Genomic DNA, 19,012 nt, shown 5'->3' with positions numbered 1-19,012 from the left:
AAATTTGTCAATAAAAGCTTTAGGAATATTTGCACGTACACATTTACATTCAAGTTGATAACACTAGTAAATTTTGTTTCAATACAAATTATGTTAAATAGCTCTTAAATTTCAGACATGGTCATATATATGTTATTTGAAATTCTTTTTTATCTAGATACAGATCTTGATAATGAATCTCTTGATGATAGATGTGCGGCTAGTTTGTCCCGAAACTCATGAAGATAATTATATTGCTGAAAAAAATAAAGATATATTGAAATACATTGTAGAAAACTAGTTAGCAGAGTAGTACAATCCTAGTAGGCATCAGGAATCAAAAAATAATTGCTAAGAACAATTCTACATCCTTTTGGGTAAGGAAGCGTTTGCATTATGGAGAAGTTTTACCTTTTGATAAAGCTGCATATGGTGTGAAAAAACTTACTTGAAAAGTCTCTCAAAATCAGAAGGCAATGTGTAATACATACGAATGTTTTATAAATCTGTAAAATCCTTTCTCCTTTTACTGGCAGGAGCAAATTAAAATTAAAAATAGTACATGAAGGCATTCTTTTTGCCAATGTATTTTCCTCTGGGGGTTAAGTAGGGAGGAGAGGGTACTTTCTGTAATAGTTAACAGTAGTAGATTCAAGAAAATCTATTTCTTCATTTATAGAAGCCCTAGATTCTGCTGCTTGTGATATAACCCATTTGCAACAATGTTCAGAGTAGTCAATATTTTTTAAAAAAAAAATGACTAATCTTAACAGATAAGCAAAATTAAAAAAACTTTAAATAATTTATTTGGAGTTTTAATAGTTTTCCAGAGGATGTTCTTATTCTGCCAGTCATCTCATTTCTTCTCATTATTGGGAAGTTGAAATTGCACATTGCTGAGCACATCAGCACAGAGATGGGAAAGCCTGTTGGCCACAGAATGCTGAGGTGATCAACTGGACAGCCTATATAATGTGGGCTTAATTCACTCCAAGATTAAAGGTGTAAAACACATATGCAAATGTTTGACCATTTTGTTTTGAGAGACTTGAGAACATGTTGAATTTGAAGAATCGTTTAACAGATAAGAAGGTGAATTCTCTGTTTTGAGAACCTGAAGAGGGAAGTGCATCCTGTATGGATTATTTTGAACAACCTTCTTTAAGTCCTGAGAATTATGCTGCTTGGTGACTTTGTTAGTTACTATAATAATTCATATCCATGACACTTGGGTAGACCCCTGCTCCTGGGAAGATGGACTCAAGGCCAGGAAGCCACTAAAGGCCAGGCCTCTTTAAGAGTGCCTGATCCTCTGGTTTAGTCGATTAATGCTGACACAGGGCACTTGGGAAAGGAAGGCAAATTAGCTTTACATATCTAGAAATAAAGTGAAATCTGCAGAATCTTTCAGGAACATTAATACATAATAATATCCTTGGGGCATTGCTACTGCAGAGATTTTGTGGCTGTTGAGGGGAAAGTAAATGTGGAAGATGTCACTTTAGTTATCCACAGCAAAGGATAATTAGTATTGCTTTGCATTTTTTGTATTCTAGTCATTCATCTACTTTAAAAAATTTTTTTAAAAATGTTTTTTATTTATTTTTGAGAGAGAGCACAAGCAGGAGAGGGGCAGAGAGAGGGAGACAGAATCCGAAGCAGGCTCCAGGCTGTGAGCTGTCAGCACAGAGCCCAACGTGGGGCTCGAACCCACGAACCGTCAGAGGAGGGACCTGATCCGAAGTCAGACGCTTAACTGACTGAGCCACCCAGGTGCCTCTCATCTATGTTTATTAAATATTTTGGTGAGAGGATCTTCACTAGATCTTTTAGGCTAAGAAACTACCAAGTTTATGGTAATCCCCTCATGTTTCCAGATGAGAGGATTCATTCTGAGAACTAAATGGGTAAAAACTGAACGGTAGTAGATCCTGCGAGAGTAAACTGGCAAGTTCAGATTTTTCATCATTTTGTTTGAAACACTGTGAACTTTTTCAGACATCCAGGTTATATTTAAACATAAATGTTGAACAGGTGATATCTGAATAATAGAATGCAGTGGGTTTTCAGTGCCCTTTTGATGATACAGGACACTGTGTCTATAACTGCCCCTAAACCACAACCACACAGAACAGTCAACCTCCTTACCTTTATAGTCTGTATTGCCCCAGATCCTCTTAGGTCTCTCAGGCTGTCTATGGCTTGCTCTGGTGAAACTGTGTCAGACAGGTATAGTAGGAGACAAGCAGCTACTAACAGAACATGTTAGGAAAATAGTGTATTATTAATGATGGGGTAGAGCATTGTATATTTAATTAGACTTCAGCTGGCGCAGAAGATGGAGCTTGGTGTAATTGTTCCAAACGAATTAAATGACTGAGGTCTTTTAGTATGTGTTTTTGACAGTTAAATTATGATTTTAAATGACTGCGGTTGAATTGAAGTTTAACACTGGCTTCGTTCTTTTTAACAGCTTTATTGAATTATATTTAATCGACCATATGTTTCATTCATTTAAAGGGTACGATTCAGTGGATTTTAGTGTATTCACAGATATGTGCACCCATCAGCACAATTTTAGAACATTTTCATCCCCTCAAAAAGAAACCCTGTCTTCCGTTGTCATCCTCCCCGGTCCCCCATCACCCCTCTCCTGAGCAACCACTAATCTACTTTCTGTCTGTGGATTTGCCTAAACATTTCATATAAATGCAACCATATGCGGCCTTTTGTGATGGGCTTCTTTCACTTAGCATAACGTGCTCAAGACTCACACATATTGAGGCTTGTAACTGCTTCATTCCTTCTTAGGGATGAATAATATTCCATTGTACAGACACACAATGTTTACCCACAGTCAGTTGATGGGCATTTAGGCTGGTTCCAGTTTTTGGCTATTATTAATAATGGTGCTATAAATGTTCGTGCCCAAGTTTTTGTGTAGACATGTTTTCATTTCTTTTGGGCATAGACCTCATGAAATTGCTGGGTAAAGGGCGACTGTATGTTTACATGTTTGAGGAAGTACTGCCAGACTATTTTCCAAAGCAGCTGCACCATTTTACTCTGTCTCCAGCAGTATATGAAGGTTCCAATTTCCCCAAATCCCAGTGCATGTTTTCTACTTTTCGGGTAATAGACATCCTAATGGGTATTAAGTGGTATCTCATTGTGGTTTTGATTTGCATTTCCTAGATGACTAATGATGGTAGGCATCTTTTCATGTCCTTAATGGTCATTTGTGTATTTTGTTTGAAGAAATATCTATTCAGATCCTTTGTCCATCCTTTAAGTTGGGCTGTCTTTTTATTATTGAGTTGTAAGAATTCTTTTTAGGTAAGTCCCTTATCAGATATATGGTTTGCAAATATTTTTTTCCCATTCTCTGGGTTATCTTTTCATTTTGATAATGTTCTTAGAAGCACAAAAGCTTTTAATTTTGATACTTTCCAACATTAAAAGGAATAACTGTTTAGTATGGCATTTCATTAACTTTGTTTTCTAATACTTTTATTTTATTTTATTTTTTAAAAATTTATTTATTTTGAGAGAGCGAGAGAGCCAGGGAGGAGCAGAGAGAGCAGGAGAGAGAGAATCCCAAGGAGGCCTGACACTGTCAGTACAGAGCCTGATGTGGGGTGCAAACCCATGAACCGTGATATCGTGACCTGAGCAGAAACCAAGAGTTGGACGCTTAACCTCAGTCGCCCCTTCTAACACATTTATTAAAAAGTGAACAGTTGGGGCGCCTGGGTGGCTCAGTCGGTTAAGCGGCCGACTTCAGCTCAGGTCATGATCTTGCGGTCCGTGAGTTCGAGCCCCGCTTTGGGCTCTGTGCTGACAGCTCAGAGCCTGGAGCCTGTTTCAGATTCTGTGTCTCCCTCTCTCTCTGACTCTCCCCTGTTCATGCTCTGTCTCTGTCTCAAAAATAAATAAATGTTAAAGAAAAAAAAAGGTGAACAGTAATTACATGAAGTAATTAACTTTGGTTTTCATACTTATGTTACCCATGGATATAATTTAGAATTTACTGTCAGTATCCTAACATCTGCATAAGAAAGCATTAGAAAACAAAACGCAAGAATGTAGGTGCTAAGACTTGCACAGTATCTTTTGCAGAATCCTTCAAAATAATGTTGAAAAGACTTCCCATTCCCACCCTAGCTTTCTAGAGAATACCGAATGAAGGGCCTTGAAATTCATTCATTCATTTATTTATTTATGAGAGCATGTGAGAGTCAGCGCGGGGGGTGGGGGGGGGGTTGAGAGAGGGGGACAGAGGATCCTAAGTAGGCTCTGTGCTGACAGGCAGTGAGCCTGACACAGGGCTCAAACTCACAAACCGTGAGATCATGACCTGAGCCGAAGTCGGATGCTCAACTGACTGAGCCACCCAGGCGCCCCTTTAAATAAATCTTTAGGTCTTAGCAGATTTATATTGTGTTTTGTCTCATTTTAATACAAACTGAGCACATGGCCCAGAAACAGGATATTTTTGTCTACTTTGAGGATTTAAAAAAATTACTGAATAATGAAAATAAATTTCTTACCAAGACAAGATCTGCCAAGTCCTCCATAACAGCTGAAAGGGAAGCACAATTTGAATATTAGACATTTTCATTTCACCCCGCCAATTAGAACTAAAGACTTGTTCCTTCTAAATTTGCCTTCTGTTTCTAAATTTAATAATGCCTGCTAGCACAGTGCCTGGCACACAGAGGTTAATAAATATTTTTACATTAATAAAGAGTAAAGTGTGCTTGTTTATTTGTTGGGAGGTATTCTCTGAATACCTCTAAGAATCAATGCAGGCAGGGCCTTTTTATTGATCTTTTTAAACACCAGTATCCACATCAGAGAAGTGGAACATGTTAATAAATAGATAGAAATCAGACTATTTTTACCAACTGCCAGTTTATTTCCTGTCTAAACAAAACCTTAGTGGTTATGGGACAAGTCCATATGACACAACAACTCCTTATTTATCTAAAAAGAATACAGAGGTGGCATGTTACAGAGATTTAAAGCATGGTTTCTAGAGCCCTGCTGTCTGGGGCTGAATGGTCAATCTGTCATTATTACATGTGTGAACATAAGGAAGTTATTTAACCTCTCTGGGTTAACCTCATCTATCAAATAGTGGCAGCCACAGAATCTGTATCATAGTTAGGACTGAATGACATAACTAACATTTGTAAAGGGCTTACAACAGAGCTTGGCACAGAGTAAGAAGTAAATGAATGTTAGCTGCTATTGTCTAGCCTTGTGAAGAAATCAGCAGTCTGTATAACTGGATTTTCCAGAAAAAAATCATGATTAACCTCAAAGCAATAAAACCATTCATTCTAACTACTTTCAAAGATGCTAAAAAAAAAAAAATGTATTATACAATTCCTGACTTTCTTAGAGGGTATACTGAACCTAATTTGGTGCTGCTGACTTATCAGGAACATAAATTACAGTGGTGTACTAAAGATGAAGCTGGAGATCTATGTCTTGGGATAGGATGTGAGATAGAGGACCAAACAGATACTGACTCCTATGTATTCATGAACTTGCTTTCCACAAATAGGCCAGATATAAGGATCTACCATAGACAGGTGGAGAGAGGTAGAACACTTCAGTGGTTTTCTGCAAGATGAATACTGCTTTCTACCCATTGATACCTTTATCTTTCCTCCTCTGATTCCTGCTTATCCTTCAAGTCTAGCTCTGAACTGCCTTTGTGCCCCCAAAGAAACCATCACTGTCATTTTTGCTGCCTTGTGCATACCTTGTGTGAATCTTACTGCACTTCCATGTAGTGTTGTTAGCAGGGGCTCCTTGAGGGTGGGGACTGTGCCTCACAGTGTGTGTTTTGTATTCATAGTGTTTGGTGCACAGTAGATGTTATGGGTTGAATTGTATCCCCATAAAGCTATGTTGAAGTCCTAATCCCTGGTACTGTGAATGTGGCCTTATCTGGAAATAGGGTCTCTGCAGATGTAATCAAGCTAAGATGAGGTCATTGGGCCCTAACCCAACTGGGTCATCCAATATGACTGGTGTCCTTATAGGAGGAAGTATCCTGAGAAGACACAGCAGTGCAGAATCATGTGACGACAGAGGCTGAGATTGGAGTGATAATGGCTGTGAGCCCAAGGACACCAAGGAGTGACGGCCACCACTAGAAGCTAGGAAGAGGCAAGGAAGGATTCTGTCAAAGTCTCAGAGGGAATATGGTCCTGTTGACACCTTGATTTTGGACTTGTAGCTTCAGAACTGGGGGAGAATAAGTTTCTTTTCTAAGCTACCTGTTTTGTAGTACTTTTTTTTTTTTTTTTTAGAAATAGCACAGTACAGTAGGCAAGTAGCATCCCCTGATTTTATAAAGCAACAGAAATGCACAGGGAGAATCAGTGAGACAGTATTGGCAGGCAGCAAGACAGTGGAAAACAATTTACCAGACCTAGTTTCTGAGAGATAAACTCTAGAGCCGTCTAGCAATGTGGGCACTCAAAGATAGCAGAATGGATAGAAAATTGTCTTTATCCAAACATTAGTCACTATAGGACACCTCTGAAAGCTCTAGGACAATGAAAATTTCCAGTCATCAGATGCTTTATTTTATGGGAACCAGAAGCATTCAACATATGCAGGGGCTACCCAACCATCTTTCCATCCTGTTTGTATTCTGTTCAAACAGCAGACAGCATTTGGTGTGCTAGAACTTGCTCGAGTAGTATTTGTTAAATTTCACTATCTGAGCTAGTTTGATCTCCGGAAACTCTTCAGTAGAGGCTGCTTCCAAGGATTTATTAAAAAAAAAAAAAAAAAAAAAATCTCAGGACTGATTTGAACAATGGGCCCAGGAGTGCCTGGGTGGTTCAGTTGGTCAAGCATCTAACTTCGGCTCAGGTCATGATCTCACTGTTGGTGAGTTCAAGCCCCATGTCAGGCTCTGTGCTAACAGCTCAGCACAGAAGAGCCTGCATCTGAAGAGCTTGCTTCAGATTCTGTGTTTCCCTCTCTCTCTGCCCCTTCCCCACTTGTACTGTGTCTCTCTCTCTCTCTCTCTCTCTCTCAAAAACATTAAAAAAAACATTAAACATTAAAAAAAATAAAAAAAAATAGGTCCAAAAATAGGAAAATATTTTTCACCAGCCACAGCTAATCATCTAATGCTATTTAACTTAGTCTTACTAGAAAATTTACCAGAGACAACTTTAGTCTAAAGTTTTGCTTTTATAATTAGTAAAGCAATTAGTAATTGCTTACAATTACAGATTATGCTTTTCTCTAGAGAAAGGTTGGAAACTGTAGAATGCGGGATGGTTTCTCTTTATTCCCTACTCTCCTGGCTATAGTTCTCTGTACATTAGAGTTTAGTTCAGCCACATATGGTTTGTGTCCCCAAAGACCCTTGTACTGGCTGGTTTGCCTTCAAATGGAAACTGTTGACATGAGGCCCCGGAGCTCTAGATTGAAGGAGAGAAGGTAGTTGGGCTTGCCTTTCCCTTACTACCCTGAGCCCGGCGCCCTGGTTATTCGGTATAGTCTGCATATTTTCTAGCTTAAAGCAGTGACTTTAGGGCTTTTGAGGTATCAAACTATTTAATACTCTATCTTGTTCCAGAAAGGATTAAGCAGTTTATTAGGATACAGAAAGTACAAGAAGCACAGAGAAGGACTAGTTTGCTGCCTATGGCTGGCCCTCTACTGTTACGGGTCTCACTGCTGGCAGGGCATCTACTATTATTATCCATGGTACCACTTCTAATCTTTGTATTGCTACTGTCCTTTGCTGATTGTCACTCCCTTTTTCCTTTCTCTGTGCTTTTTTTTTTTTCTCTCCTTTTTTCTCCCTTAACACATTTTATTTTGTTTTAAACTTCCATACCAGCAGCTTTGCATAGCCATTGACAAGCAATAGGAGTCCCTCCTTCATTCTGGTGAGAAATTCATATCATCAAATGTAATTTTCCAGTCATATTTTTAAGACTGCTCATTGCTTATGAATGATTTCTTTGCTAATTAGAAAATTTTTTTTTTACACTTCTTTATTTTTTTAGAGACATAGAGAGGCAGAGCACAAGTTGGCGAGGGGCAGAGAGAGAAGGAGACAGAATCCGAAGCAGGCTCCAGGCTCCGAGCTGTCAGCACAGAACCTGACATGGGGCTCGAACTCACAAACTGTGAGATCATGACCTGAGCCGACGTCGGACACCCAACCAACTGAGCCACCCAGGTGCCCCAGAAAAATTTTTTTTAACATTTATTTATTTTTGAGAGATAGAGACAGAGCACAAGTGAGAATGGGGCAGAGAGACAGGGAGACACAGAATCCAAAGCAGGTAAATATCTGAATGCTTGCTCTGTAGCAGACATTGTACTAGAAATTTCATATCTTATCTCTTTTTTTTTTTCCTTAAAGTTTATTTATTTTGAGAGGGGGGATTGAGAAAGAGAGAGAGAGAGAGAGAGAGAGAGAGAGAGAGAGAGAATCCCAAGCAGCTTTGAGCTGACAGCATGGAGCCTGATGCAGCCCGACGCAGGGATCAATCTCATGGCTGTGAGGTTCTGACCTGAGCCGAAACCAAGGGTCAGGTGCTTAACCAACTGAGCCATCCACGTGCCCTGATGCCTTATCTCCTTTTAATCCTTGCACCAAACTATAAGGTAAGTAATAAGTAAGTAAGGATGCAATAATTGGAAAAATCATTCTGACTGGGACATTTCTCATGTAACATACAGAGAAAAGAAAAACATACTGTATTAAGGTTTTCCGGTTATTCTTAAGGCAGATTGCAAGCTCCTCCATTATTTCACAGCAGCTGGCTATGTTAGGAGTCCCTCCATCTGGGATTGGATGATGATGAGTGATAATTCCATACTGATGGTAGAGGTCCAAAAGGTTTGGGACTCTGTATTTTGACAGTTCCCCTCTGGTGCAGAAAACAAATATGTCTTGTATACCATAGCTCTTTAGTTCTTCTGCCAATAGACCAAGAGACGGATACACATGTACAAAATATTACAAATTTAAATACAGTCAAGACAGAGAATGTGGTGTTAAATTTCTTAAGCCAAACTAACAAATGATAATCTATGCATTTGAAATACTTATTGATAATCTAAAACAATATTAATCTGTCTTCAAAGTAGGGTTAAAATCAAGTCACTAAGCACAAAATAGGAATTAGAAATGCCTGAACCAAAAGGTGCTTAAAATTAAACCTGACTTAATAATTCAAAATGCTTTTTACTGAATTTAAGATGAGTCAATTATATTGCTGTTCTTGAAAAAAGATCTTTTCAATACTGCTTTAAAGTAAATTTTGAAACATCTAATACTTCAAGATAAACTCTTGTGAAGAACTGACAGCACATTTTTCCCCCTGATTTTTTCTCACAAAATTCACGTTTGTTACTTTCATCACTGCTGTTTTGTTTGACCCTACACCTTGTATGTAAATCTCCAGCATGCCCATGGTGCCTGAGCTCATGTTCTCCTTTATGTTTGTACTGTGCCACCCCATCATGCATCTAATTTTGTGGACTAGGTCTCCAGAAATAAAACGTTAACTGTGTTAGAATTATGCAACTTAGCTAATTTTCACTATAATGAATATGAACCAAGCAATTGTACTATAGGCCATTCTATACAGTGGAATGTCCTTATGGCAATATTCATTATAGACCATTAGGTTCAAAATGAATAACTAATTCTGGATGATCTCAGTCTCCTCTCTCCCCCTGCCTCCCAAATCCTGGGCCATTTAACTAAACACAAAGTGCCTTTCATCATGAACCTCCAGATTAGTACCTGAAATGTGGCTAGTGCAAATTGAGATGTATTATAAGTGTAAAATATAGATCTGATTTCAGAGGTTAAGTACAAAAAGCCCATATCTGGGGTGCCTGGGTGGCTCAGTCGGTTAAGTGTCTGACTTCAGCTCAGGTCATGATCTCGCGGTCCGTGAGTTCGAGCCCCGTGTCGGGCTCTGTGCTGACAGCTCAGAGCCTGGAGCCTGTTTCAGATTCTGTGTCTCCCTCTCTCTCTGACCCTCCCCCGTTCATGGTCTGTCTCTGTCTCAAAAATAAACGTTAAAAAAAAAAAATTAAAAAACCCCCCATATCTCATTAATAATTTGTTTTATACTTAAAGCCATTGACAATGTACTATTTAGGCTATGTTAGGTTAAATAAAATATATTATCAAGTTAATTTCATCTGTTTTTAATTTTTTACTGTGGCAACTTAAAAATGTAAAGTTACATACATGGCTTCTATTTGTGGCTCCCATTATATTTCCAGTGGACAGTGCTGCTTTAGGTAATACTATTATTTTTTTTGTACTTCTAAAAGGATTAAACCTGTAGTTAGCATACTTCACCATTTTCAAGAGTAGGTAATTTTCTATCTGCCTTTCGCACACATAATTGCTATTATACAGTGGTTTTCAAGCTTTCCTAGAAAGAGGAGGAGCCACAAGAGCTTGTGCAGGGAGAGTCTAGGTCTCTCCTATCAGATTGTCATCTCTTATACATTGGATTGGATTGCATTCAAGATCTCAACGGAAGACAAAAGGTTTGGTAAGCTATTGGAAACCCCAAATTCCAAAATATTGGAAGGGAACAGGGCTTTCCAAAATGTGCAAGGCTGGTTCTTGAACTAGTGATTTTCATTATATTTTGCTTATGACTTAAATGGTCTCCAAATGAAAAGTTCCTACCATGGCAGGTACCTCTAAATCAGAGAATCTTTACAAATACTGCAAGAGTCAACTAATCTACTAGCCTCCAGTCCTTTTTGGTAGGTAAGAAATAAATTAGAGAAGGTACATTAATAAATTGATACTCCAAAACAACTGGGAAAAAAATGTAAGATTCAACAATTTTTTACTGGTCAGAATCAAGATATATGACATTTATCTTATATATTTATATATATCATTTATATATTATATTTATATCTATATTTATTTTGTTGTATTATAAGGACATTGGTAGGACTATTTGCCTTGAGCTATCCGAGGCCAAGCAGGATAAAATATTTTGAAAATCCAAGTTTTTTAGTATCATGGAATATGTAAACTCCAAATTGGGGTGGATTGTCAGAATATTTGTGGGATTATTAGACTTGAGGCTATAGTGGTATGAACATCTTTGGGCCTGTGAAGATTGGCCTTACTCCATCTTTCTCACCTAGACGCTGGATCCCTAAATTCTAACCAGGATGGACAATTTCACTACTACCTCTGGGTTCCCAGTTCAGGCTTAATTTCTGCTATCACAACAATCAAGTCTGCAAAGGATAGTGTGTTCAAAGATCTTGGCAGTGAAATGTCAGTTTTCTGTTTACATACCTTCCTCCCTCTAATGTATACATTTTAAACTCAAATGCAATTTCTATGTGTAACTACAACAATCGGTGAAAAGCAATGCTATGTTTAGTAAATGAGTTAGTTCTCTGTGCCCTTTGCAAATACCTCCTCTCATGTTAGAATAAATCTATAGTTTAAAACTATGAAATATCAAACATTTAGTTGGTATACCAAACAGAGACTAACGTTTGTTCTTTTTGACAAAGAGATTATTTTCAGTGTTATTCAGAAAAAAACTATTAATATGGTTGTTTCATGTTACACCTACCTGTATCTTTTTGGATATTTCTTCTAACATTTTTAAATTTACAACCTATAAGCAGTAATAGGGCAAGTGAAAAAGTCAGTTTTTAATCATATATAAGAAATATACTTAAACACAAACACAGCTACTTTAGAAAGTCATACCATATGATCATTTATATGTTGCAATTTCATTTTGAATATGGATTTCGATTTCTTATATTCTTAGTAATATAATTGCAGGGATTCAGAGATCCCAGCTGAAGGAACTCCTCATCCAAAGATTCTTTGCTCTGTGTCCTTTCTATAACAAGTACCTGCTTGTTGCCCTCAGCCTCACCTGTACCCCAGTGTTTACGTTTTATTAAGGTAGGTGAGTCAGAAACATAGAACCATGAATGTGGGTCTGGAAGGGTTGAAGAGTGATCTGTGTTCTTTTAGCTACAGCCCACAGGAGGGCTTCCAAAAGTGACTTCCCCAGGCTGCTGATCTATGAAGTTCTCTTACTGCTCAGTACAGAGTATGATGTGTTAGCTGACAAAAAATTATCTGAAGTATCTCAATAGGAAGCCAACTGTAAACCTACCTGGAAGAGCACACAAGCCAAGAAACTGAGAACAATTCACTCGTGACAGGGGTAGCCTGAAAAGAATAAAACTTTAATTCAGTTTTTTAAAAAGTTGTAAATGGAAATTCAGTTTAACACATGTGTGCTTGGCATTGAACGAGGGTGTTTTAAAGTTTGACCATAGTCATAAAACAAAAATGCATATGCAAACATCAATGTGTTGTTGACAAAAAGGCCCAAAGAGGCTGGAAGTTTTAAAACAGGGACTTATCATTTACTTTGTCACAATTTAAGTCTTAAAAGTGGCAAGTTAACTTAAACTTACCTTAAAGATAATAATGCCTAGATTGCCTACAGGTAGTATAAAGCATTAAGGTTTTAAGTTACCCTGTGGTATGATATCTGAGATACTTTGTATTAGTAACCTTGGGGAATAAGCTAGAAAATTACCTTCTGACGATTTCATCCCCAGCATTCATTCTATATTACTATTTTAAGATTTCTTTGTAGCCTTCCTCTTTTAAAAAAATATTTTTAAAGTTTATTTATTTATTTTGAGAGGGAAAGAGAGTACAAGCAGAGGAGGAGCAGAGAGAGAGGTAGAGAGGGAGAATCCCAAGCAGGCTCTGTGCTGACAGGGCAGATGCAGGGCTTGAACTCATGAACTGTGAGATCATGACCTGAGCCAAAATCAAGAGTCGGATGCTTAACTGACTGAGCCACCCAGGCACCCCATGTTGTAATAGATTTTGGTTAAAATAAAACAATTTCAAGAAATCATATTCCCAGTTTACAGTACTCAGGGACAAAGTGGGTAGAGGCTAACCTTGTCTACAAGACAGAAGATGAGTTTAGAGGAAAACAGAGGTCATCATATAAATACCATGTGACTCTGAAAATTAGATGAGGTTTTGAGTTTGAAAGGGGGGTAAGGAGGGAAATGAAAGATAATTGTTATTTGATGGTGGAATAAAAGGAACTTTAGGGATAACACCCTCTTTTTCTCTTCCTATAGTTGGGAATGGTATTTTCTTTTTAAAAATTTTTTAGAAACTTAAAAAAAAATTAAACTCCAAGTTAGTTAACATATAGTGTAATAATGGTTTCAGGAGTAGAATTTAGTGATTCATTACTTGTGTATAACACCCAGTGCTCATCCCAACAAGTGCCCTCCTTAATGCTCCCTCACCTGTTTAGCCCATCCCTCCACCCGACACTCCACTATCAATCCTCAGGTTGTTCTTTGTATTTAAGAGTCTCATATGGTTTGTCTCCCTCTGTTTTTATCTTATTTTTGCTTCCCTTTCCCTATGTTCATCTCTTTTGTTTCTTAAATTCCACGTAGGAGTAAAATCATATGATGTTTGTCTCTCCCTGACTTACTTCGTTTAGCATAATATACTCTAGGTCCATCTACGTTGTTGCAAATGGCAAGATTTGATCACCGAGTAATATTCCATTGTATATATACACCACATTTTCTTTATCCATTTATCAGTCGATAATGCTGCTATAAACATGGGGGTGCACGTGCCCCTTCGAATCAGCACTCCTGTATCCTTTGGATAAATACCTAGTGGTGCAATTTCTGGGTCATAGGGTAGTTCTGTTTTTAATTTTGTGAGGAAAACCATACTGTTTTTTAGAGTGGGAATGGTGTTTTCTTAAAGAGAGATTATTACATTTACAGGGATGAGAAAAAGCATTGATTGTTGTAGAGAATCTGGTGTAACCAGAAGTCACTGCCAAGATTTTTAAGTTGATTCTATATAGAAACATTTGTTTTTTGTTCTAGTATCTGTGGTAATATGGCTTTTATCTTAAGCAGGGTCTGCTAGTAGATGCATGACTGTGGCAAGTAGTTCTAGGATTTGACTAAATGACAAACAATTAAATATCTCATCCTATGTTTGGTATACTATTCTTTTGTCCTAAAAGAATAAGTAAGTTTTGGTACCAAATGGGAGATATTCTGATTTTATCTCAACTCCTTAGTTACTTGTTTCTACTATGGTTTTCTGAATGCAGAAGAACAATCTCCCCCTAAGCCCCCCAAAAAGGAAAGCCTTATTCTATCATGGATAGTAAATAAAGCAGAATTGGAAAATCCCTTAAAGATTAGAATTATACAACCAGCAGAAAAAATCACTAAATATTTATTTTATTTATTTATATAAAATAAATATTATTTATTTGTTTATTTTATTTATAAATATTATTATTTATTTATTTATTTATTTATTTATTTATTTAATTTGAGAGAGAGAGAGAGAGAGAGAGAGCGCAAGCATGTGCTGGTGAGGAGCGAGTGAGCAGGGGAAGGGCAAAGAGAGAGACAATCCCAAGCAGGCTCTGGGCTGTCAGCGCAAAGCCCGACGCAGGGCTTGATCTCACGAACTGTGAGATCATGACCTGAGCTGAAATCAAGAGTCAGACACTTCAATGACTGAGCCACCCAGGGACCCCACTAAATATTTTTAATATGTGGACTACGTATCTACATGGATTATGATGTACAGATCAAATAATTTAGCTCATCATTGATCAGAAGTTTAACATACCATGATATCTGAATTGGAGTCTGTTCATCTTCAATAGGCTCTTCATCTGATGAGTCAAACTCACTTGTTTGCAATAAACTAGGCTTCAAAAGAAATCAGTTATGTTAAATAACTGTAAATAAAAATATTTACATATAAGCTGACCCTTGCTTAACACAATGAATGCATATTTGCAATTTATTCAATTTGGACTATGAGAATGGTCAGCAATAGCAAAAATAAATAGATTTTACCATCCTATTGATAATTACAGCACTCTGATGGAAAGAGAGTTGGATTGGTAACAAACCAGGATTCTGGTCTTGGCTCTGCCATTTACCATATAATCTTGGACAAGCAACTCCAATTTATTCTGGGTCTCAGTTTTCCACAACTAGAAAGTGAGGAGATATATTCATTCATTCACAAAAATTTCTTGAACACCTTTATTTGCCAAGCTCTGGAGATGCAAAGAGCCATGAAATAAATAGCTTCAGTATAGTTGGAGGGAGAGATATGTGCATAGATTACAGAAGAAAATTGTAAGTGCTAACCTGGAAGCATAAACTATGCACTTTAGGGCAGGGAAGGGAGTGACTGCTCAGGGAGCTGGACAGAGCTTCAGAGGACATACATTAGCTGGGTCTTAAAGGATGGGCAGGAGGTTTTTAGGCAGATAGGGAAGAAGTTAAGGCAATAAAGGCAAAAGGGGAAAGAGCTTGTTTTCAGGAACTGAAACATCAGGGCAGAGAAGATGAAGCTGGGGTAGTTTGCCTCCTCCATTTCTCAAACAATAACCCCCCTAACAGCCTACTAGTTTGGTGGATGGGGTGTACAGGTAGGATAACCTGCTACTTTGTGAACCCGTGGACTAGACACACTGAGATGGACTTTGCACAATGATCTAAAGAGTTGGAACTCAATCCTGTAGGCCTGTTTTCTAAAGGAGGGACAGCTGTTTCATAGGACCAGTGAAAAACACACCTTTCTTCTTACTTCCTACTTGGAACCAACTGAGAGATAACACAGTGGAGAGGCAAATGGAAATCAAGAGGTTAGTTTTATTACTGAGTGTTAAAGGGAGGAAGTGGCTTTAAAGCTGTGGTTAAGTGGGCTTGTCAATTCTTCACTCCAGAATTGGACTCATTCCCCCAGTCATAGGCAGCTATGGACAAACCAGGGCTCCCCGGTGGCCAAGAGCGCCCTAGGAAGTAATCTCTGCAGAGAGAAGGGACGAAAGGGTTCAGCTGCTTGTGTTCAGCTCCTCTCAAACTGGGGGATCAGATCCCTCACTCTGTCCCTTCTGGGGACAAGTGGAGAAAGAGGCCAAGAGTGCAGGACAGCTGATGCCTCTCCACATGGAACCATGGGGATTAGCAAGTGTCACCAGCTAATGTCCTTTCCAGCTCTGAAGCTATATTCTATAATGGTCTTGTTTGTTACTACAAGATCACATTACAGAGCCATTTAGGCTACGGATTTGAGTTGCTTTGGATCTCTTTGTATTATTATTATCAACTCAAAGGTTTTTAAATATTCAATAGGCTGCAAACCCTGGTGGTGGGTGATGTGAGTCAGGTGGGGCCACAGCACCCTGCGTCTGTTTTTCCTTTCTCTTTAAAGCAGTTTTGATGATTCCAGATTTTCAGAGAGAGAAAGAAAGAGTGTGGCCCATTCACTCAGGCTTTCCCAGCCAGGCTTACAAATCCTAACAGAGTTGGACGTTTCTGCTTCCCCTGGCCCAGGGATTCTGAACCCCAGAAAAGGACGCAGTGCCAGTTGGCCCCGGGGGATGGTGAAGCACCCACAAATGGGGATTGGCAATCGTTTATGGTGAGGTTTTCCCCGACTGCGGTGAGGACCGCTCTCCAGCGGGCGCGGGGCAGCCCCGGACATCCCTTGGGGCTGGGTATCAGGCAAACTGATACACGGAGACACCTAAGCTCTCCATGCCTCAGTTTCCTCCATAAAACGGGATTCAGCCCTCTCTGGCAGGGCTCTCCTGAGGCTTAGGAGACTCTGCAGGAGACAGTTCCCAGCCTGTGCACGACAGGTTCACAACGAATGTCCGCCTTCCCCTCGTCCGCCACCGACCCTGTTCCTTTTCAATCATCGCTCTCCCCAATTTAGGAAAGCGCCACCTCCCCGACCTCGGACGGTTACAGCGCGAGTCAGGCCCGGGACCAGGCCTGGGCTGTCCCTGGGCCCGCAAACTGGCTTCGGGGACCGCTTCTCTCCCTGTGGCTTCGCTTCTCCGAGCCTCGGCCCGACTCACCGGCTTCATCGCTGGCCGCCCCACGTCGTGACCGGCTGCCGCCTCCGTCTAGCAGCACCGGCGCCTCAGCGACCGCCCCGCGCGGAGGCCGCCCCTCCGCTCAGCTCATTGGTACATCCTTCTGTGAGGCGGGGCGCGGCGACTTCTAGGAACCAATCAGACCCTCTCCCTATTTCTTCCTCCGCCCCCGAGTACCTTTAACTGCTCATTGGTTTCTAGGGGGCTTTTGAAAGAGGCGCGGGAGGAGGGCCCTGTAGAACGTCGATTGGCTGGGAGGGCACCATAGAGGGAGGGGGCGGAGCGCGGGGCCCGGAGAAAGCCTCTGAACGGCCCCCAACACTTTTGAGGATGCTGGAAAGCCTTTCTCATGGCAGGATTCCAGAGTGGTACCAGGGTAGGGAATTTTGTCTCTTTTCTTGATTTTTTAAATTTTTTTAAATTTTTTAATTCTTTTATTTAAAAAAGTTTTAAGGGCAGAGGGGGAGCGCTGTCCTGGAGCACCTTATGAAAACACACCACACCTCGTAGACTTTATACTTATGGTCACAGGGCTAAAAATACAGAATATAAACATACCTTGTATGTTTGATATTTTATGTTCTTTAACATTCTAGGAACTAGACAGGTTGTAGATCCACTTTCCTGTTCGCTAAATATGAATGAAATAGTTTTGTATGAAGGGAAGAGAAGTCTCCAGATGATTTTAAGTGCCAGTGTTTTTACCTAATCAGCTGTAATATTTAAGAGCTGTGTTTGATTATTTTCTCCCCCATTCTCCAGTCCTTATTTAGCTGACCATGGGGAGAAAGTCACTGGTAGCAATATTACCTGCAAATCTGCGGAATATGTGGATATTTTGGCTCCCTTACTCATGTTGTGAAAACCAGTGGGTATACAGCCATTAGGAGAAATTCTTTAGTAAAGAAGATAGCACAGTTTGACTAGGAGTGTGTATTAGGGTTCTACAGAGAAACAGAACAGAGAATTATTTTAAGGATGTGGCTCTCCCAATTGTGAAGGTTTGGCAAGTCCACAAAGTCTGATAGGGGAGTCTAAGGGGATGGGAACTCAGGAGGGAGTTGCATTTGGAATTCACAGGCAGTCTGCTTTAGAACCAGGACTAGAACCAGGACAAGCAGACTCTCTTGCCTTTTGTTCTATTCAGACCTTCAACTGATTGGATGGGACCCACCCACATTATACAGAGCAACCTGCTTCACTCAGTATCCACTCATTTTATTATTATTCCCATCTAAAAACATCTCCACAGAAACATCCAAAATAATGTTTGACTAAATATTTGGGTGCCATAGCTCAGCCAAGTTTGCACATAAAATTAGCCATCATAGATGTGTTGGACTTGATTGATTGATTCATTCAGAAAATATTTATTGAGCACCATCTGTGTCCTAGGTATTATTCAGAATGCTGGGAATAAACTGGAATGAATGAACCCAAGTCTTTGCCTTTATGGGGCTCACATGCTATTGGGGAATAGATTTAGGTAGTGATGTGCTGTGAACAAAAATTAAGCAGAGCCTGATAAAGATGCTGTTCTAGGTAGAAAAGTAAAGAAAGGCATCTTTGAGGAGACATCATCTGAGACATCCAAATGAAAAGAGAGCGAACCATTTGAATATTTAGAAGAAGAGTTTTCAGTCTGTTTAAAAAATAAGGAGGTGGGGCACCTGGGTGGCTCAGTCGGTTAAGCGGCCGACTTCAGCTCAGGTCATGATCTTGCGGTCTGTGAGTTCGAGCCCTGCGTCGGGCTCTGTGCTGACAGCTCAGTGCCTGGAGCCTGTTTCAGATTCTGTGTCTCCCTCTCTCTCTGACCCTCCCCCGTTCATGCTCTGTCTCTCTCTGTCTCAAATAAATAAATGTTTAAAAAAAATAAAAAATAAAAAGTAAGGAGGCACAAAAGCCCTGAGGTAGGAATGTGTTAGGTATGTTCAAGGAACAGCAAGGAGGCCAGTGGTAGAAGAATGAGGAGGTGAATGAGGCAGCGAGTAGTAGGAAATAAATCAGGGCCTTGTGGGAGGCTT

At 39.6% G+C, this 19,012-nt stretch overlaps 1 protein-coding gene across 4 annotated transcripts; it reads right to left on the bottom strand.

The window, feature by feature from the left end:
- On the bottom strand, positions 1-17,110 carry CDKN3 (cyclin dependent kinase inhibitor 3). Of its 4 annotated transcripts, none has more exons than XM_015537995.2 (8): positions 16,971-17,110; positions 14,717-14,799; positions 12,174-12,229; positions 11,613-11,657; positions 8,730-8,952; positions 4,530-4,561; positions 2,128-2,228; positions 1-236 (listed from the first exon to the last, which is right to left on the bottom strand). In XM_015537995.2, the coding sequence occupies exons 1-8, from the start codon at positions 16,977-16,979 to the stop codon at positions 150-152; spliced, it is 636 nt and encodes a 211-aa protein (XP_015393481.1). In that variant the 5' UTR covers positions 16,980-17,110; the 3' UTR covers positions 1-149. The 4 variants fall into 4 exon arrangements, with proteins under 4 accessions (XP_015393481.1, XP_042845656.1, XP_007083395.1 ...); XM_042989722.1 differs by having other exon boundaries at positions 2,128-2,231; positions 8,730-8,949; positions 16,971-17,108; XM_007083333.3 differs by having other exon boundaries at positions 2,128-2,231; positions 16,971-17,103.
- Between the last annotated feature and the right edge of the window lie 1,902 nt (positions 17,111-19,012).

Source organism: Panthera tigris, chromosome B3 (assembly GCF_018350195.1).
Source record: "Panthera tigris isolate Pti1 chromosome B3, P.tigris_Pti1_mat1.1, whole genome shotgun sequence".
Taxonomy (NCBI): Eukaryota; Metazoa; Chordata; class Mammalia; order Carnivora; family Felidae; genus Panthera; species Panthera tigris.
Note: the sequence above shows the minus strand (reverse complement) of the source record. Positions and strands in the feature narration are given on the sequence as shown.

Excerpts from the sequence above, each read along its gene's own strand:
- CDKN3 (XM_007083333.3), bottom strand. Across the intron at positions 11,658-12,173 it reads TGGCTTGTGTGCTCTTCCAG|GTTGTAAATTTAAAAATGTT; the intron begins GTAGGTTTACAG and ends TACTGCTTATAG. Across the intron at positions 4,562-8,729 it reads AACCGGAAAACCTTAATACA|CTGTTATGGAGGACTTGGCA; the intron begins GTATGTTTTTCT and ends CTTCCCTTTCAG.